Source organism: Onychostruthus taczanowskii, unplaced genomic scaffold (genome assembly GCF_017590055.1).
Source record: "Onychostruthus taczanowskii isolate IOZ18803 unplaced genomic scaffold, ASM1759005v1 scaffold1, whole genome shotgun sequence".
Taxonomy (NCBI): Eukaryota; Metazoa; Chordata; class Aves; order Passeriformes; family Passeridae; genus Onychostruthus; species Onychostruthus taczanowskii.
In genome coordinates, this window is record NW_024496525.1 from 25,739,235 (window position 1) to 25,754,422 (window position 15,188).

General features: G+C 38.4%; 1 protein-coding gene across 2 annotated transcripts in view; it reads left to right on the top strand.

Annotated features, from left to right (window-relative positions):
• The window catches only part of LOC121332507 (protein unc-79 homolog), an 89,978-nt gene that overhangs the window by 19,434 nt on the left and 55,356 nt on the right, over positions 1-15,188 (top strand). For both annotated transcript variants that reach the window (XM_041398012.1, XM_041398020.1), the window contains exons 15-24: positions 500-721; positions 1,301-1,528; positions 2,795-2,936; positions 3,333-3,412; positions 3,497-3,645; positions 4,708-4,865; positions 5,178-5,359; positions 6,607-6,808; positions 8,414-8,593; positions 13,531-13,817. In XM_041398012.1, the coding sequence (XP_041253946.1) occupies positions 500-721; positions 1,301-1,528; positions 2,795-2,936; positions 3,333-3,412; positions 3,497-3,645; positions 4,708-4,865; positions 5,178-5,359; positions 6,607-6,808; positions 8,414-8,593; positions 13,531-13,817 (1,830 nt within the window). The remainder of the gene's footprint in view (positions 1-499; positions 722-1,300; positions 1,529-2,794; positions 2,937-3,332; positions 3,413-3,496; positions 3,646-4,707; positions 4,866-5,177; positions 5,360-6,606; positions 6,809-8,413; positions 8,594-13,530; positions 13,818-15,188) is intronic.

Consider the following 15,188-nt stretch of genomic DNA (forward strand, 5'->3'; position numbering starts at 1 on the left):
ATGGCAGCATTTGATTGAAAACAGTATACATTTTGAAAATGAAAGAAAATTGTCAGGACTTCAGCTAATATTACTCTATCATATGAAAGTGTACAGATAATACAGGTAGGAACTCAGTATCTTTTCCAAGCTGTTATATTCTTTGCACCTTCTATTAATAACCATCAGGAACAAACTGTTATGGACAACTGGTCATCCAGAATGACCTTTTGTATTCTGGTATGAATTTGGTGGGCCCAGGTATGTTTTGAAAGGGTGAGAAAGCAGAATTTATTTCTGGTTCCCTGCATTTTTTTGTCCCAAACACAGGAGATGCAGAATTTGATCTAAAGTTGTCTGGCAAAGGCTTATGGTCTGGAAGAAAACATGTACAAATACATAGGCACTACACATACTTGGTCTGATGTGACTTAACTTCCCAGTAGTTTGGATGAAGTGCTTCAAGGACACCAGGAACAATTTGATTCATTTGAACATGTTGATTTTTTTATGTTTTCAGGTAAGCGTTGCTTCTGACCCTGGGCGCAGAGTTCAGCACAACATGCTCAGTCCTTTCCCAAGCCCCTTCCAGAGCCCATTTCGGAGTCCAATACGTAGTCCTTTTCACAGCCCTTTCAAGAATTTTGGACATCCTAGTGGAAAAACAATTGATTTTGAATGTGAAGATGAGGAAATGAATCTTAATTGCTTCATTCTGATGTTTGATCTAATCCTGAAGCAGGTACTTGCAGAATAAAAACATCCACATGGAAGGAACACTGAAGTTCTGTAGTCACTTTTGGCTCTCCTTTATTTTTGCTAAGGGCCTGGCATGAAGTGTAAGGCATTTAACTACCAGTACAGCTGCCATCTGTCTTTATCTCTATAGAAATTATAGGTTCCTGTTCAAACAAGTTAGATACCTCCAGATTCAGGCTAGATACTAACCTGACACTAGTAAAAGGAACTTTTCCTTGGAGCTTTGTTTATTTTTACAGACTAGAGATTTGTTGATAAGCTTAGGTTAGATACATAATTTTAGGATAGCTAAGTTTCTACATTGTGAATCCAAGGACAAGTGTTTTAAATGACAGTCTCCAGGTAAAATTAATGGATTCTGTGCTTGAAATTGTCTATTTACTCTAGCTGTTTCAGCTTGGGCCTCAACACCAGTGGCGACTTAAAATTATGAGTTACAGTTTATCTCAGATTCTCCCTAGTACTGTAATATAAAACTAGCAGAAATGTAGGAAGAGGCAGACAGTTTGTACTCTGCCTTTTAAATGAATAATAAATCCTTAATCTTTTCACTTTCTTTCAGATGGAACTCCAGGATGATGGTGTCACTTTGGGCTTAGAGAACAGCATCTCAAAAGATATAATATCCATCATAAACAATGTGTTTCAGGCACCCTGGGGTGGTTCTCACACCTGTCAGAAAGATGAAAAAGCAGTTGAATGTGGTCTGTGCCAGTCCAGCATTCTGTGTTACCAGTTGGGTTTTGAGCTGCTGGAACAGCTTGCTCCAAAGGAAGAAATCAGGCTTGTGGTAAGTAGAGCAGGAAGAGGTGTGAATTATTAGTGTGCTGAAACCCCTTCACTGTTCTCATTCCATTGTGCTCAGGGAGCAAAGCTGCACTGAATTTTGGCATGAAGGATTCGGGAGGTTAAAGCAAAATGCCATTGAACTGTAAAATTTCCTAAGTTTGAATTGATTCAAAGAACCCAGGGAAGAGGCAATATTTGTCCACGATGAGCTCTTCCCCCATGAACACTGAATTGCTCTTTCACTTTGGATGTGACTGTGTCTCAAATAAAATGTAAAGTGTTAAACTTACCTTTTGTTAAAAGAAAGGAGTGGATACAAAATGATTAATGATTTTGAGTGAATCAGTTGTCAAGTGAGAAAGCCTTAGTAGGATCTTGACTGTTTGAAATGCTGAGCACTGTGGGAAAACTGAATTTACAATGGAATATAGGTTGAGTATCCAAATTTATCCAACCCAGATACTAGTCAGCATTAAAGTTCACTGTAGCTTTGCAGAAGAATTGGAGAATTTCTTGTGGTGGTGGTGGCCTGATGAATGTATTTTAAGCTGGCTGTTTATTATATGTAACTGTTCCATCTGCTAGTTGAGAAGAAGGCATCATTCCATTTATTCTAATGCTCATTTGTTGTGGTGTGTTAGTAGCAGATTTTTATTAGCTTTTTTTCTTCCATGGAGGGAATAGTGATGCCTTTTTATATGTCACATTTTCAGAATTTCATTTGATGTGTATGCTAGAAGTAGATATTTTGCACATGGTATTCAATAACTTGTGCTAGAAAAAGCATCTTTAATCCTGAGCTCCTTGCCATAGGCAGAAGTAATTCCAGCCTGGAGTTTACATTTTTCAGTGTAAAAGTGGGTTGAGATCAGTCCTGCCCCTAAGCCTGTAACTGCACAGTAGTTCAGGAAACACCCTGCTCCTGTCTGTTACTCCTTTCAGGCAAGGATGACAAGCTCATGAAGCACTGGCCCTTTGATTGAATCCACCTCAGCTCCAATATGCATATACAGTTTCTGTTAAATCAATGTCAGAAACACACTTTTTTTGTTAGTATGCAAAATACTGATTAAATACAAAAAGCATTTGCTGATGCAAAATATTAGATATGCAGGTGATTTGAGTGCATAAATGTACATGGGAAGTAAACAAACTCTGCCTTGTTTGAGCTCAGTTTGTCACACCAAATGTAACTTAGTCAGCAGGATATGGCCTCGTGTATGTAGGTAACATCAAGAAATGAATTTAACTTATTATATTCCTAAAGGAGCCCACAGATAACCTCGAGGATAGTCTTCTGTATACTAGACCTGAGTTTATTATAGGAACTGAAGGAGAAGAGGAAGACAAATCAGCACCAAAGCATGGAGAAAACCCAGGAAATCACACAGAGACCACAGAAAATGCTGGTAGGTAGAGGCTGAAAAGGTTATTGCAGTAAGGCTTTAAAAGAAATGCTTATACTCATATACAATACAAGCAGACTTTCAAGTCCCAACAGTGCACAGTTACTTTTTTCATCATGCATTTAATTCTTTCAACATATTAATTGAATAGGCTGTAAATAGCAAGTTAATAGCAAGTGTGACTGTCTCCCAAAAATGTTAAAAGAAGTCTTGGCTTTTTGCACATATAAAGTAGCAAAAACATTAGATGCCACATTCCATGCTTTGTGAACTTTGCTGACTGCAGGGTTGATGTGCCAAGAATTAATTTATCTCTCATCACCTTAACATTCTTTAGTTTCATTTTGAATTCATAGATAAAAGAATTTTAATATTGTCTGTAACTTACATTTTTAACAGCAATAAAGAATGACACAGAAAGGAAGTTTTGTTATCAGCAACTTCCAGTTACCTTGAAGCTCATATACACTATATTGCAGGTAACATTGATTACTTGTTAGTTTAGTTTATATTGTTGGTGAAGCAGTGTCATTGTGTTGAGAGAGAAACATCTGTCTACACAGGAAATGTCAAGGTTTGAAGAACCAGACATTCTTTTTAACATGCTGAATTGTCTGAAGATCCTGTGTCTTCATGGGGAATGCCTGTATATAGCAAGAAAAGACCATCCACAATTTCTTGCCTATATTCAAGATCACATGTTGATTGCAAGGTGGGTTATTATTGCACATTTTGTCTTCATACTTCATTGGTTCTCCAGGTATGCATTTTTGTTAGAGTCAAAGAATTTGCAAGTTTAATATGGAAAATTAACAAGAGTGGTAAAGAAGCGTAGAAAGATTAAGAAACCTATATAAAAGTTATTGCACAGGATAATTAAGATGTAAATGAAGTCAAGGTAACCCTGCATTGTCCATCATGGCTACTCCATTGTGAGCCACCTCTTTCACAATAAGACAGAGTCTCTCATATTCAATAATACCATTACCTGAGACTGATGTATCTTCCTGGAATCTACAAAATAAAATAAAGGATGTTGTGAAGGCAGGCACACAGTTTATAGGGCCTTAGCATTAAAGCTGAGACAACAATAGTATTTCACCATATTTTTATGAGGGACAGGAAGTTTGTTCACTTAGAGTGAATTGGATTGAAATCTGTGCATTTTAAGATTCTCTTTGGAGAAAGGGAATTCTGAAGAAAGCTAGCTGAGTTTTCAGCTAGCTAGCTGAAACATCAGCATATGATCTTCTGAAATAGTGTTTGTCAGCACTTAACAGCTGCTCTGTATCAATTTCACTGAGTGTTCCCCAAGATTCAGAGTTTTAGCAGCTTAGAGAATCTGCCTTGAATCTATACCAGCAAATTGTGAATATCCAACTTCTTAGTTATTTGTGGATGCACATGATTTGTGGTGTCAAGACAGTTCATGTGGCTTATGTGGTGTAGCTGGTCATGCCAAAACTCCTAATTCATAGCATAGACTGTGCTCCATGGCACTTGTCTTGAACTAGGCAGACTCTTTCAAAATGAAGTATTTCAAAGTGAGGAATATTTGAACCTGGATTTTCAATAAAAAACACTGTAGTTGAAGATTTGCAAGTAGCTCTGTTTTCCTACTTTGTTTTTACTACAATCCACTCTGTAGTGTTCACATAAATGCCCAGCATGGCTCATAAAGATTTTTATGGAAAGTTCTTTATATTTAGAAGAAAGGATATCAAGCAGGCTTTATAAGTCTTTATAAGCAGGCTTGCTCTTTTTTGTCTTCCAGCTTATGGGGAGTTGTTAAGTCTGAATTCTCTCAGCTTTCTTCCCTGGCAGTGCCACTTCTTCTTCATGCACTTTCGCTTCCTCATGGAGCTGACATTTTCTGGACAATCATAAACAGCAATTTCAACAGTAAAGACTGGAAGATGAGATTTGAAGCAGGTAGGCTCTATTTTCTCTTTGTTTCCTCTCTGAAGAAGTAGAGCTTTCTCTGCAGTAACTGAGGAGACATATAATAGGTGATGACGTTTTTTGCTGTTTTGGAGATAGTTCAGTGCTAAACTATGGCACAGCAGTGTGCAGTAAAAATAGAGGAGAAGATGAGACATTTTGGGTAATAAAAATCAAAATTATAACTCTTTCTAGCTATTTTTCATTGTTACTTTCTCAGCTGTGCATACTTCTAGGAAATGTGTATTAATCAGCACATAAACCATTACCTAAACAGATATGCCTCTTGTCTCACTGCTACAGTTGAGAAAGTGGCTGTGTTGTGCAGATTTTTGGATATTCACTCTGTGACAAAAAACCACCTACTCAAGTACTCTTTGGCTCATGCATTCTGCTGTTTCCTGACTGCTGTGGAAGATGTCAACCCAGCAGTGGCTACAAGAGCTGGACTATTACTTGACACCATAAAGAGGCCAGCTTTACAGGTGGGTGCACTACATGGGAAAAAATACATTCCAGTGAGAAACCGGCTTTTCACCTGGAGTTCAGATGCACAGCATCACAGTCACTGCTAATACCTCTTTAGGCAAGCATTATTGGTCTTGGTACTTGACATATGCACAAAACAACCAAGGGAAATGATACTGCCCTACCCCAACTTGCAATCATGGAAAAAATAATTTTTAAGATCGAGTACAACCATAAATAATTTGACTGCAGAGGATTATTGTGTTGGAACTGCTGTTGTAGAAAACTGTAAATTTTTTTTGATTATTTGAAAATAATTTGATATTTTTCAATGAAAAAAATAATTTTCTAAGTCTTATGAGACCCTGCTGAGCTCTCAGTGAGAAAATATATTTGAGCAAAACCAAACAGGGTCTTGATCTTCTCAAGATTTACTTAGGCATGTAATTTTATGAATGTGAGAGAGCCTGCCAGTCAGGATTCACATGATTAAATCTAAACAGATACCTAAGCAAGAAAAGCAAAATAAAAAAAAATAACTCTCATAGAACAATTCAGTCCTAGTTCTCTAGGAAGAATGAGAAGAGAATGAATATGTATTTTAAAGAGTTCAGGGTTACTGTCTACAAAAAGCTGTTAATATTTGCTAGTTTAATTTCTTCTGGTACCTTTTCAAAATAGTTTCCAGGGAACTTGAGTTCAATGACACTGTAACTGAGCTTGGGTTCAATGAGACCAGTATACTGCACTTTTATACTCACTTTCATATTCAATATGTGAGCTTTCTTATTAAACTTATATCTTGACACTCCAGACAAAATTTTAGTGCAGATAATGTACAGAAGAATTTTCAGGCAAAGTGCCTCTGATACACTGGACAATGTAATCTTTCTTCCCCCAAAAGAATCTTTCATTCTTTTTGTAATTAAGGGCTTGATTCAGTTACCTAAATGTAATGTTTTTCTCAGATGGGGAGTGTGAGCAAAGCACTTTGATGTTGTGTACCAAATACGCAGTAGGATAGAACTTTGCCTGTACCTTTGTATTACTCAAAATATTAGAAAATTCTACATTCAAAACATGATGCTTATTTATCTCTTTTCTTACCTTACTCTCCCTCTGATATCAGTAGCATTGGTTCTGATTTAAAGAACTGCACTAACTGACAGGAGAAGTTATGAGCATTGACCTCCCTTTGCTTTAAAAAATCCTTAAGAGATCTCATATCTCAGTTATGTGTTGTTTTCTTTGTTTCCCTTTATAGGGTCTCTGCCTCTGCCTTGATTTCCAGTTTGACACAGTTGTCAAGGATAGGCCCACAATTCTTAGTAAGCTTTTGCTACTTCATTTTCTAAAAGCAGATATCCCAGCTTTGAGCTGGGAGTTCTTTGTGAATCGCTTTGAGACTCTGTCTTTGGAGGCGCAGCTTCATCTGGACTGCAACAAAGAATTTCCTTTCCCAACAAGTAAGCATATTGCAAATCAGTCTGATCCCTTTTTTACAGCTTCTGGAATTCTAGCTGCTTGCAAAAGTCTGAGAGAGCTGCAGCTCTCATGTGTATAAATTCTCTGAAATTAAGTAATCTTTCAGGCCAAAATAAAGTAAATTAAGCATTTTTTACTTCCTGAATACAGATTAGGCTGTATTCTGCTGCACCTTTGGGTGTTGTGTTTTGCTCTCACTAGGATGTGATTGCCAGCCTTGGTTGAACTGTGGCCTGGTTCTGTGAGCACCTGCAACACACATTAACCCACTTGTTCTACTGTAGAAGTCCTGATGCTGTCACATTTGCTATTCTTCAAGTCTCAGATCATGCCCAACCCTGTCCTGTGGTGGTCTGTACAAAGTCAGCCCTAGGAGCTGTTAGACCCTCTGAACAGCCCCAATGTGTGGGACACAGCATAAGAGATACATGGACTCCTAGAGCCAGTGCTCAGTTAACTATTTTTGCAGTGACAAATGTTTTTAAATGCTTGTCCTGTTCATACGTGGTTTCTACATGAGAAACCAAATCTTCCTTTCACTAGAGAGGCACTAAAAATTAATTAATGCATAATTTTTTAGAATGCTGAATAATTGAAAACTTCCTAACCCAAGTGGTGGCCTATGAGTCAGATCTATTTCCATCTAATTTTCCTGGAGGAGATGGGAACAGCTGTTTGAACAGTGCATGTTCTCGCAGCAGCCTAGTGCTTCCTTCTACATTTGCATGGAGCTCAGTGCCTAAAAAAGTCTAGGTGCTGTGACTGCTCCACAGGAGAGAGGTGGAACTGCAAAGGTGTTTTCTTTTCCATATGTGAGTAGCTTGACCCAATGCTGGGAACTGCTGCTGTGGCCTGGAGGGAGTCTTGGCACTAGTTTCTAACACCTCTGGCTGCAAACAGGGGTAATATCTTTAAATAGGATATTTTTGCGTGATTTAAAATAAGCTGAAGAAAATTTTCAGATTTCTTTTTAACTTTTCTCTTTGCCATTTCAAATATTTTTGTGGTGCAAAGGATGGGCTCACTGACTTCAGTCACTCAGATGATTAAATTCAAAAGGTTCCAGTGCACTATAGATATGAGTGTGGAAAAGTATTGGTGATCCCATTAAGACATGCAGTGATACTGCTGATAACACCACTGTGACTCCATAATCAACACTCACAGGTTTTTTGAGTTCAAAATCAGCATGGTAGGTGCAGGCAGAACAGGAGGTTAGTAAGGCAGACCTAGAGGCCATGGTTAGGTATGAATACACTAAATGTGATCCATACTTGTGAGATTTCTGCCCTTTTAAATAGGGGGCCCCTCATACTCTCTTAGCCTGAAATTCAGCTTTTGGCTTCAAGAATCTGTTTTTGACCAAGTAACAGCATAATTTTTGAGCACAGTTATGCCTCTTGGTGTTTTATGGTTTTTAGAATGAGAGCATGGAAATGAGTACCTTGCAGATGGACCCCGTGGGCCATTTGAAACTTTCTTGGCTCGAGTGGGACCCGGGGCCCAGTTGCATTTGGCACTTGGCAGCAATAGGACCTCCCCATGCTGTGGAATGAATCCTAACTTGATCCGTTGCATTTGCAAAGCTATCACTGCTGTCCGGACAAACGTGGCCAACCTCAGTGATGCGGCAATGTGGAAGATCAAGAGGGCTCGTTTCGCGCGTAACCGCCAGAAGAGCGTGCGCTCCCTGCGGGACAGCGTCAAGGGACCCGCCGAGTCCAAGAGAGCGCTCTCCCTTCCAGAAACCTTAACCACCAAAATTCGTTGAGTACCTGTTTATGCTTTTGTGACACGCCTCTGTCTTCTCCCCACGGATCGTATCCTGTCGATGGGTACACATTGGAGTTGTCAATATTTATCCAATTGGCTTCTGGCTGCATTGGGCATTACTCAGATAATGACAAGTCAGTGAGTTTGACAAAGAACGTAGACACAGACAAATTGTGTCTGGATGTGTCTGTTTAAAATGCCAGAATAAAATGCTCCAAGACTAGTTTGTCTTTTCTAGATCTTAATTTTTATTTGCAGCTAATATGCAGTAGTTTTGTCTTAAATAGATACAGATTTTAGAGAAAAAAATCCTCTATTACTAATATATTTATTAATTATAATTATTAATCAGTGCATGCAGTATATACTAGATGTCTTTAAAAGAGCTGTTAATGTCTCAAATGAGTTTTTGAATATATTCAGCATTCTCTTGTTAAGGAAACAATGTCCATGTAACACATCCTTCCTGCGGGCTTCTGCAGGAGGATCTAGTGCTGGAAAACCATGGGATTGTGTGGAGTTCCATGCAGATATCTTTCCAAGCAGAGATGAAGCTTGGCCATTCTCATTTAGAGAATTTTGCAAACACAGATTAGTCTTTATATTCAAGTTGGACCTCTCACATTGCTCTTACCCCTATAATAGGAGCTGATAAAACTTTTGAACCTGGGTGCTAGTGAACTATTAACTTAAAAGGTAATTTTCTTACCAACACTGCAATATATATTCTTTCCAACACAGTCCCCCTGAATATTTTGGGATTCTTAGGTAATCCTTCATGACCAATTACTGATGCTGGACAGGGTCTCCTGTGTGCAGACTCTTGTACCTGCAAAATTAAGTGATGGAGAAAATTAGAGTTATAGAACATAGTGCACAAAATCTGTAGGGCGCACAAGTGACATGTTCCAAGCAGTTACACTCACCGCCTGACAACAGTGCATGAGTAAATGAACATAAATGTGCTGGCACTGAATATATGCTAAGTGTAAGGTGCCAGTGCTGCCTTATTAAACAGAGTTGCTCTTGTTTTTTTTCCAAAGCTGTGAGCTTGACCAGACATGAGCAGTCTGCACCAGCACTTGGAGGAACACCAGAGCAAACACCAGGTGGGTGTGACAAAGGAGGTGTGTTTTGATGGAACAGGAAAAGGAAGGCTCTAACTCTCTCTTACTTGCTGAATCATGAGATAAACTTACACAAGATGGAAGTTGTCTAAATGGCAGACTGAATCACACCTCTGCATGGTTCCAAAAAAGTGTAAATTGAAGCTTTGCTCTCAATCTGTACTGAAAGCTGCCTCCAGTTGTAAGACTTTGGAGTCAGTCAGCCACGCCAGCAGTGCCTCACCCTCCTGTGTTAGATTGCCCACAGATAAATATTTGCTAGACTGGCCCCATGGGTCACCTGTTTTGAGTCAGATCTTTGAGTCCTTCAGGTTTTAAAGACAGCAGACAGAATGCTTTTGCCTGTCAGTATTGTATATTACACTTGTCTCCTCTGCATGCTTATAGATATCTCAAGTCCCTTATTTTGTATTTACTGACATTTTCTGAAGGTGTCACCCTTCTGTCAGGCTTCTGTAGAACAGGTAGCACAGCAAGATCCAAGGAATCTCTTCATAATTGTGGCTACTGCCAGTTACTGCTCTGAGTGCTGTGTAGACTGATGATTTGGAAGTGAAAAGATGTTAGATTCAAATCTTTTCATGTTCTGTCTTCAAGACTTGGAATACTTCCAAACAGATGCAAATTCCTAATCAAAATATATCAACTTATTTGATGATCAGCTGAAAAGAAGATACCTTGTAACTGTGGGAGCTGACTAAGCTGTGAAATGAAATAGGGGAGTTTCTGAATTATCAGGATATAGTCCTGCTGTGCTAGCCCAGTGAGAGCTGGAAATAAACTAGTTCCTTACAGAACATATGTGTGGGTTGTCACAGGCTCACAGAGGGAACAAGTGACATCATGATGCAATAGACAGGTGTATCAGCGGATGATTGTTCTTCATTTAATGGCACCAACCACCTGCTAAATACTGGGCTTAAAGGAATGTGTTGCATAAGAACTGTCAATGTCACAGTAGGCGTTGTTACCCATTGTGGTTTTATTAGATGTGTTTTGGTATTGCTGCACTTTACTTTCCAGGCTTAGGTAGTTGATTGCGTAAGGTTAAAACAAAGTTTCCACTAAAAATATGTGTATAAAATGTTTCATGTATCTAGTAACTACTGATCTCAAGAAAATTCTGATAATGTGATTCAGAATATGACAGGTGATTTGGAATCTAGAAGACTAATTACTGTCCCTTTTCTCCTGCTCAATATTTATTATTTCTTCCTAAAAGCTTGTATGTTTGTAAAAAATTTTTTTGAGGTTTGTTTCAGTTTTTAATGCTGCATTGGCAGTACTGAGCATATGTGTTTCAGCTAAGGAACTGACTGATTCCTAAATGGAGGATGTACATCTGTTGTGGAAAAACATGTATTTTATACATAGCCCTTGAATGAACCAGTTTTCATGCTCATCTGTTCTTTCTAGATCTAAAAGAGGCATCCTTGCACAATCCAAATGCAAGCTGCATTCACTGTGCATTCTGTATGGATTAAACACCAGGATCATGTGCTTGTTCCTATGTCCTCTGCAGTATCCTGCACAGTCAGTGTGAGGGTTTCAGTGATAGGGATCACAGCTGGGATGATGAAGTGTGCTCTAATTCTGATCTGCTGCTTTATTTACATTGTGATGTACCTTAAAGTAATTTGTAGGCCAAGTGGTCTGATGTGGGGTGCACATGAATAAAGAGATGAATCTTTGGAGGTAAGGCTAGACTGAATTCAGGTGTGGAGGCTGTATATTACCTGGCAGTGTTTGGTGGTGTGAGAAGGTTTTAATGAGGGCTGGGGAGGAGAGGTGTGTGTATCTATATACCTTGTATAGGCACATACAAATGGACGTGAATTTGAAGGGATGAAAGTTACCCTAGGCACTGTGAAGACAGAGCTGTCTTGGTTTTGCATTCCTAGCTTGGATGTAAACAGCCTCATGTGATAACAGGATACCCTGTATTTTGTGTTGATGAAATGAATGTTTAGTTCAGGCCTGATGTAACCTAAGACTCATTCCAGAGAGCAGAAAAGTTACCCAGACTCTGAAGATCTATTGATTAAACTGGATTGTACAGTTTTTGTAGTTTTAAACAAGTACTTCTCCATTGCTGTTTTATTGCAGGTTACTACAATAGAAATAAAAATGGGGTGAATGACATTCCATAGACTTGATCCTTAGTAAGACTATGACAAACAAATCAGGGTGAAGCTCTGTTCCCTCTATCCTGCTGTATAGTTTTCTCTGAGGGTACAGTATGAGAAATGAGATCTTCAATGCATCTGAAAGTGCAGTAATGTTTGGAAAAGTAAAATGTCAGGAAAAGTCCTGGGAAGTGTCAGGTTGTGTTAGAGTTATAAAACACTTTTTAAATTGAACATTTTATCACTGAGCTTCTAAATTATATTGTTCAGCAAGTGAAAATAAAATGGTTTAATCTTTTCAGATTAATTACTCTTTGAATTCTATTTGGAGAACCAGTATTTATTTAGAGCCTAATGATATTTTCATTCATTTCATCTTATCTCCTTCTTTATTTTATTGAAAATCTTGCAACATGTTATAGAGGTGAAAATATATAGGGCTGAATAATACAGTCAGATATCATCCTTATGAAAATTGTGTCTTTATGATGTAATTCCATGGAAAATTTTAGCCTGGGTGTAATATTATGTAATATGTAATACAAGATTATTTCTCAGTTTATATCCATGAAGCTAAGATTACTTTTTGTGTACATTTTTGAAGTACATCTGAAAATGGGTTTGTTTTATTTCTGATTCTAATTATTTCAGAATTCATTGTTTTCGTTTTGTATCTGCAAATCTTGGTCCAGCAAAAGTTTGAGTAGAGAATTTCCGTTTTGAAGGAGGGTTTTTAAGTAAAAAATCCCAGTGAAAACTGTCTGGAACAAAAAATATTGTATAACATAAAGTTCATTATTTCTTCTAATCCAAATAAGACCAATAAAGGAAAGTTATTCTTAATAGAAGTGGATCTGAAAATTCCTGCCCCCTGCATGGTTTTAATTTTCACCTGTCATAGAAATGACAGCCATCTCCCATGCTTTGCAAAACAGCCAAACAAACCTCTCTTCACTCACGAATAAAAAAAGCAACATACTTTAAAATTATTTTAAAAAATGACAGACATGGCAGTTTTTCTTGTGAAGAACCTAGGACAGATGCAGTTATACCAGCAAAGGAATCCTTTGTCAGAATAGCATAGCACATTGAGAATATGGGCAAATTAGAATATTAAAATAACACTATTTATTTAGAAGTTATTTGTAGTACTGCAGGTTATTTAAGAGAAATAAAGGTCTGTGCTAATAGGGGAAGTCTACATTCTTTGTGTAATCATTATTTGGTACAACTTTTCATATTTCTTACCCTTGGCATTTTGTACATTTTCCACTGGCAGAGATGGATGTTCATGATTACTGAGGAAAGACCAATAACCATACCAGATGAGAATTTGGTGACAGTGGGAATTGATGGATATGGAAGAATAATAATGTTCAGTTTGGCAGAAATGCACTGGGATGGGAAATAAGGTGCTCCACTAAGTATGGGAAAGCTGAGAAATGGAGTTGAGCGTACACAGTAGGTGTTTCTGTGCTGTTGGACCCAAGGCAACAGAGGAGCAATGTCCTCAGAAGTATATACCTGTCTCCTGCAATTTCACTGGGTGTATTTGGGCAGAAATGGAGCAGTGAACTCTTGAAAAAAATTCTGCTGTGTTCTGTAGTCTGTTTTTGGATTTACAGAGTTTACACAGTGTTCTCCAGCGTCTGATACCAATGTCTCTTGTGCCCATAGGACAACCTTCCCCAGAGAACGATAATACAATAAAAGACCTGCTGCCAGAGGATGCTGGGATTGACCACCAGACTGTACACCAGCTCATCACAGTGCTGATGAAGTTCATGGCAAAGGATGAGAGCAGCGCGGAGTCGGACATCAGCAGCGCTAAAGCTTTCAACACGGTCAAGCGCCATCTCTACGTCCTGCTCGGCTACGATCAGCAGGAAGGGTGCTTCATGATTGCACCCCAAAAAATGCGTGTTTCAACCTGCTTTAATGCCTTTATTGCTGGAATAGCACAAGTAGGTGAAGGCACTTAGGAGCTTTTACTGCTATTTATTTATTGCCTGTTGTAGAAATAATGGTAGCACAGTCTTTGTAGCAAAATAATGGCTGAATTAAGAGAGACAGGGAAGACTGATAGGTGATCAGAATCTGAATTTATTGTGCCAATAAGCACAATAAACATTGTACCAATGCTTATATACTGTTTTAGGAAGACTAGGAGCATTTATTACAATGATTAGGTTAAAATCACAAACTTACGCATATTACAACATCTCTTGCTTGCAGAGTTCAATGAAATTTTATTTTTCTGGTAAATCAGTCTGATTGAATCTTCTTTTAATCCTCAAAGTTCTGTTTGCTCTTGCCAAGGCATACTGTTATTAAATCTCTTACACCAACCAGGTCCAAAGTCCATCATCTGTCTTGTGTCCCAATATCTCAACAATCCTACTTAAAACTTCAACACATTTTCAGCTTGTGAAAGGATTTCTTTCCACTGGTAGTCTAAAGTTTCTACATCACTGGCAAAGAGATTATAGTTTTGTGTGCAGGGAGACATGCAAATACTACCACTGTATGAAAAATAGGAGACTGCTTCTATCCTCTACCTTTTTTCACTAGCTTTTGAATGCCTTACTTACCTCATGAATATATCCTCCTTTCTTCTTCAGGAAGACCTGGGTTGTTTTGTTTCCCTATGTGAATGGTCTGTGAACTCTTCAACATTCTTCACTTTGCAGGAGGCTCGGTTTTCTTCCTTACAGTGCACCAGGACTTTCTCTTCTCCCTTTCCTGGGGAGTGCTATTGCCATTATGAACTTTTGCCTATATTTATGTAATACATGACCAAGCATATTCTTGCTTTGTGCCTTCATTCTCCATCTTGTAAAGAGGACCATAATTTTCTATCCCACAAGGCTTTTCTAAGGCTCAGTTAATTCCCACTGATAGAGTAGTGGGTAATACTGGGCTGAAAAATATTTTGCACTTGCAAGTTTTCCTTTTTGCGGTGGAGCATCATCACCACTTCAGTGCTTTCTCCTTATCACACAGATCATAAAGGATTACCTTAGGGAACAAAGAGGGTTGTGTTTTCAGATGTCCTCTGTAACTTTCAAACATTGCTCAAAGCTATCCTTGTCTCTTCTGGATCTGCAGATCTTACCGAAATTTTCTGGTTCATGCATTGGAACCAGTGATTTTTCAAAGTTAAGTGTGATGTTGATAGTTGGATAAACTTTCACAGCTGGGGAGATGTCAGGTATTCATATACCAGGAAGCAAAATGAATAGTGTTAATACAAACTGGGGAGCTGCAAATGCATTAAGTTCCATTGTCCCAGAGCACTATGGCTCTGTGTTAATCATCTTTCATTTGTGCAGTTT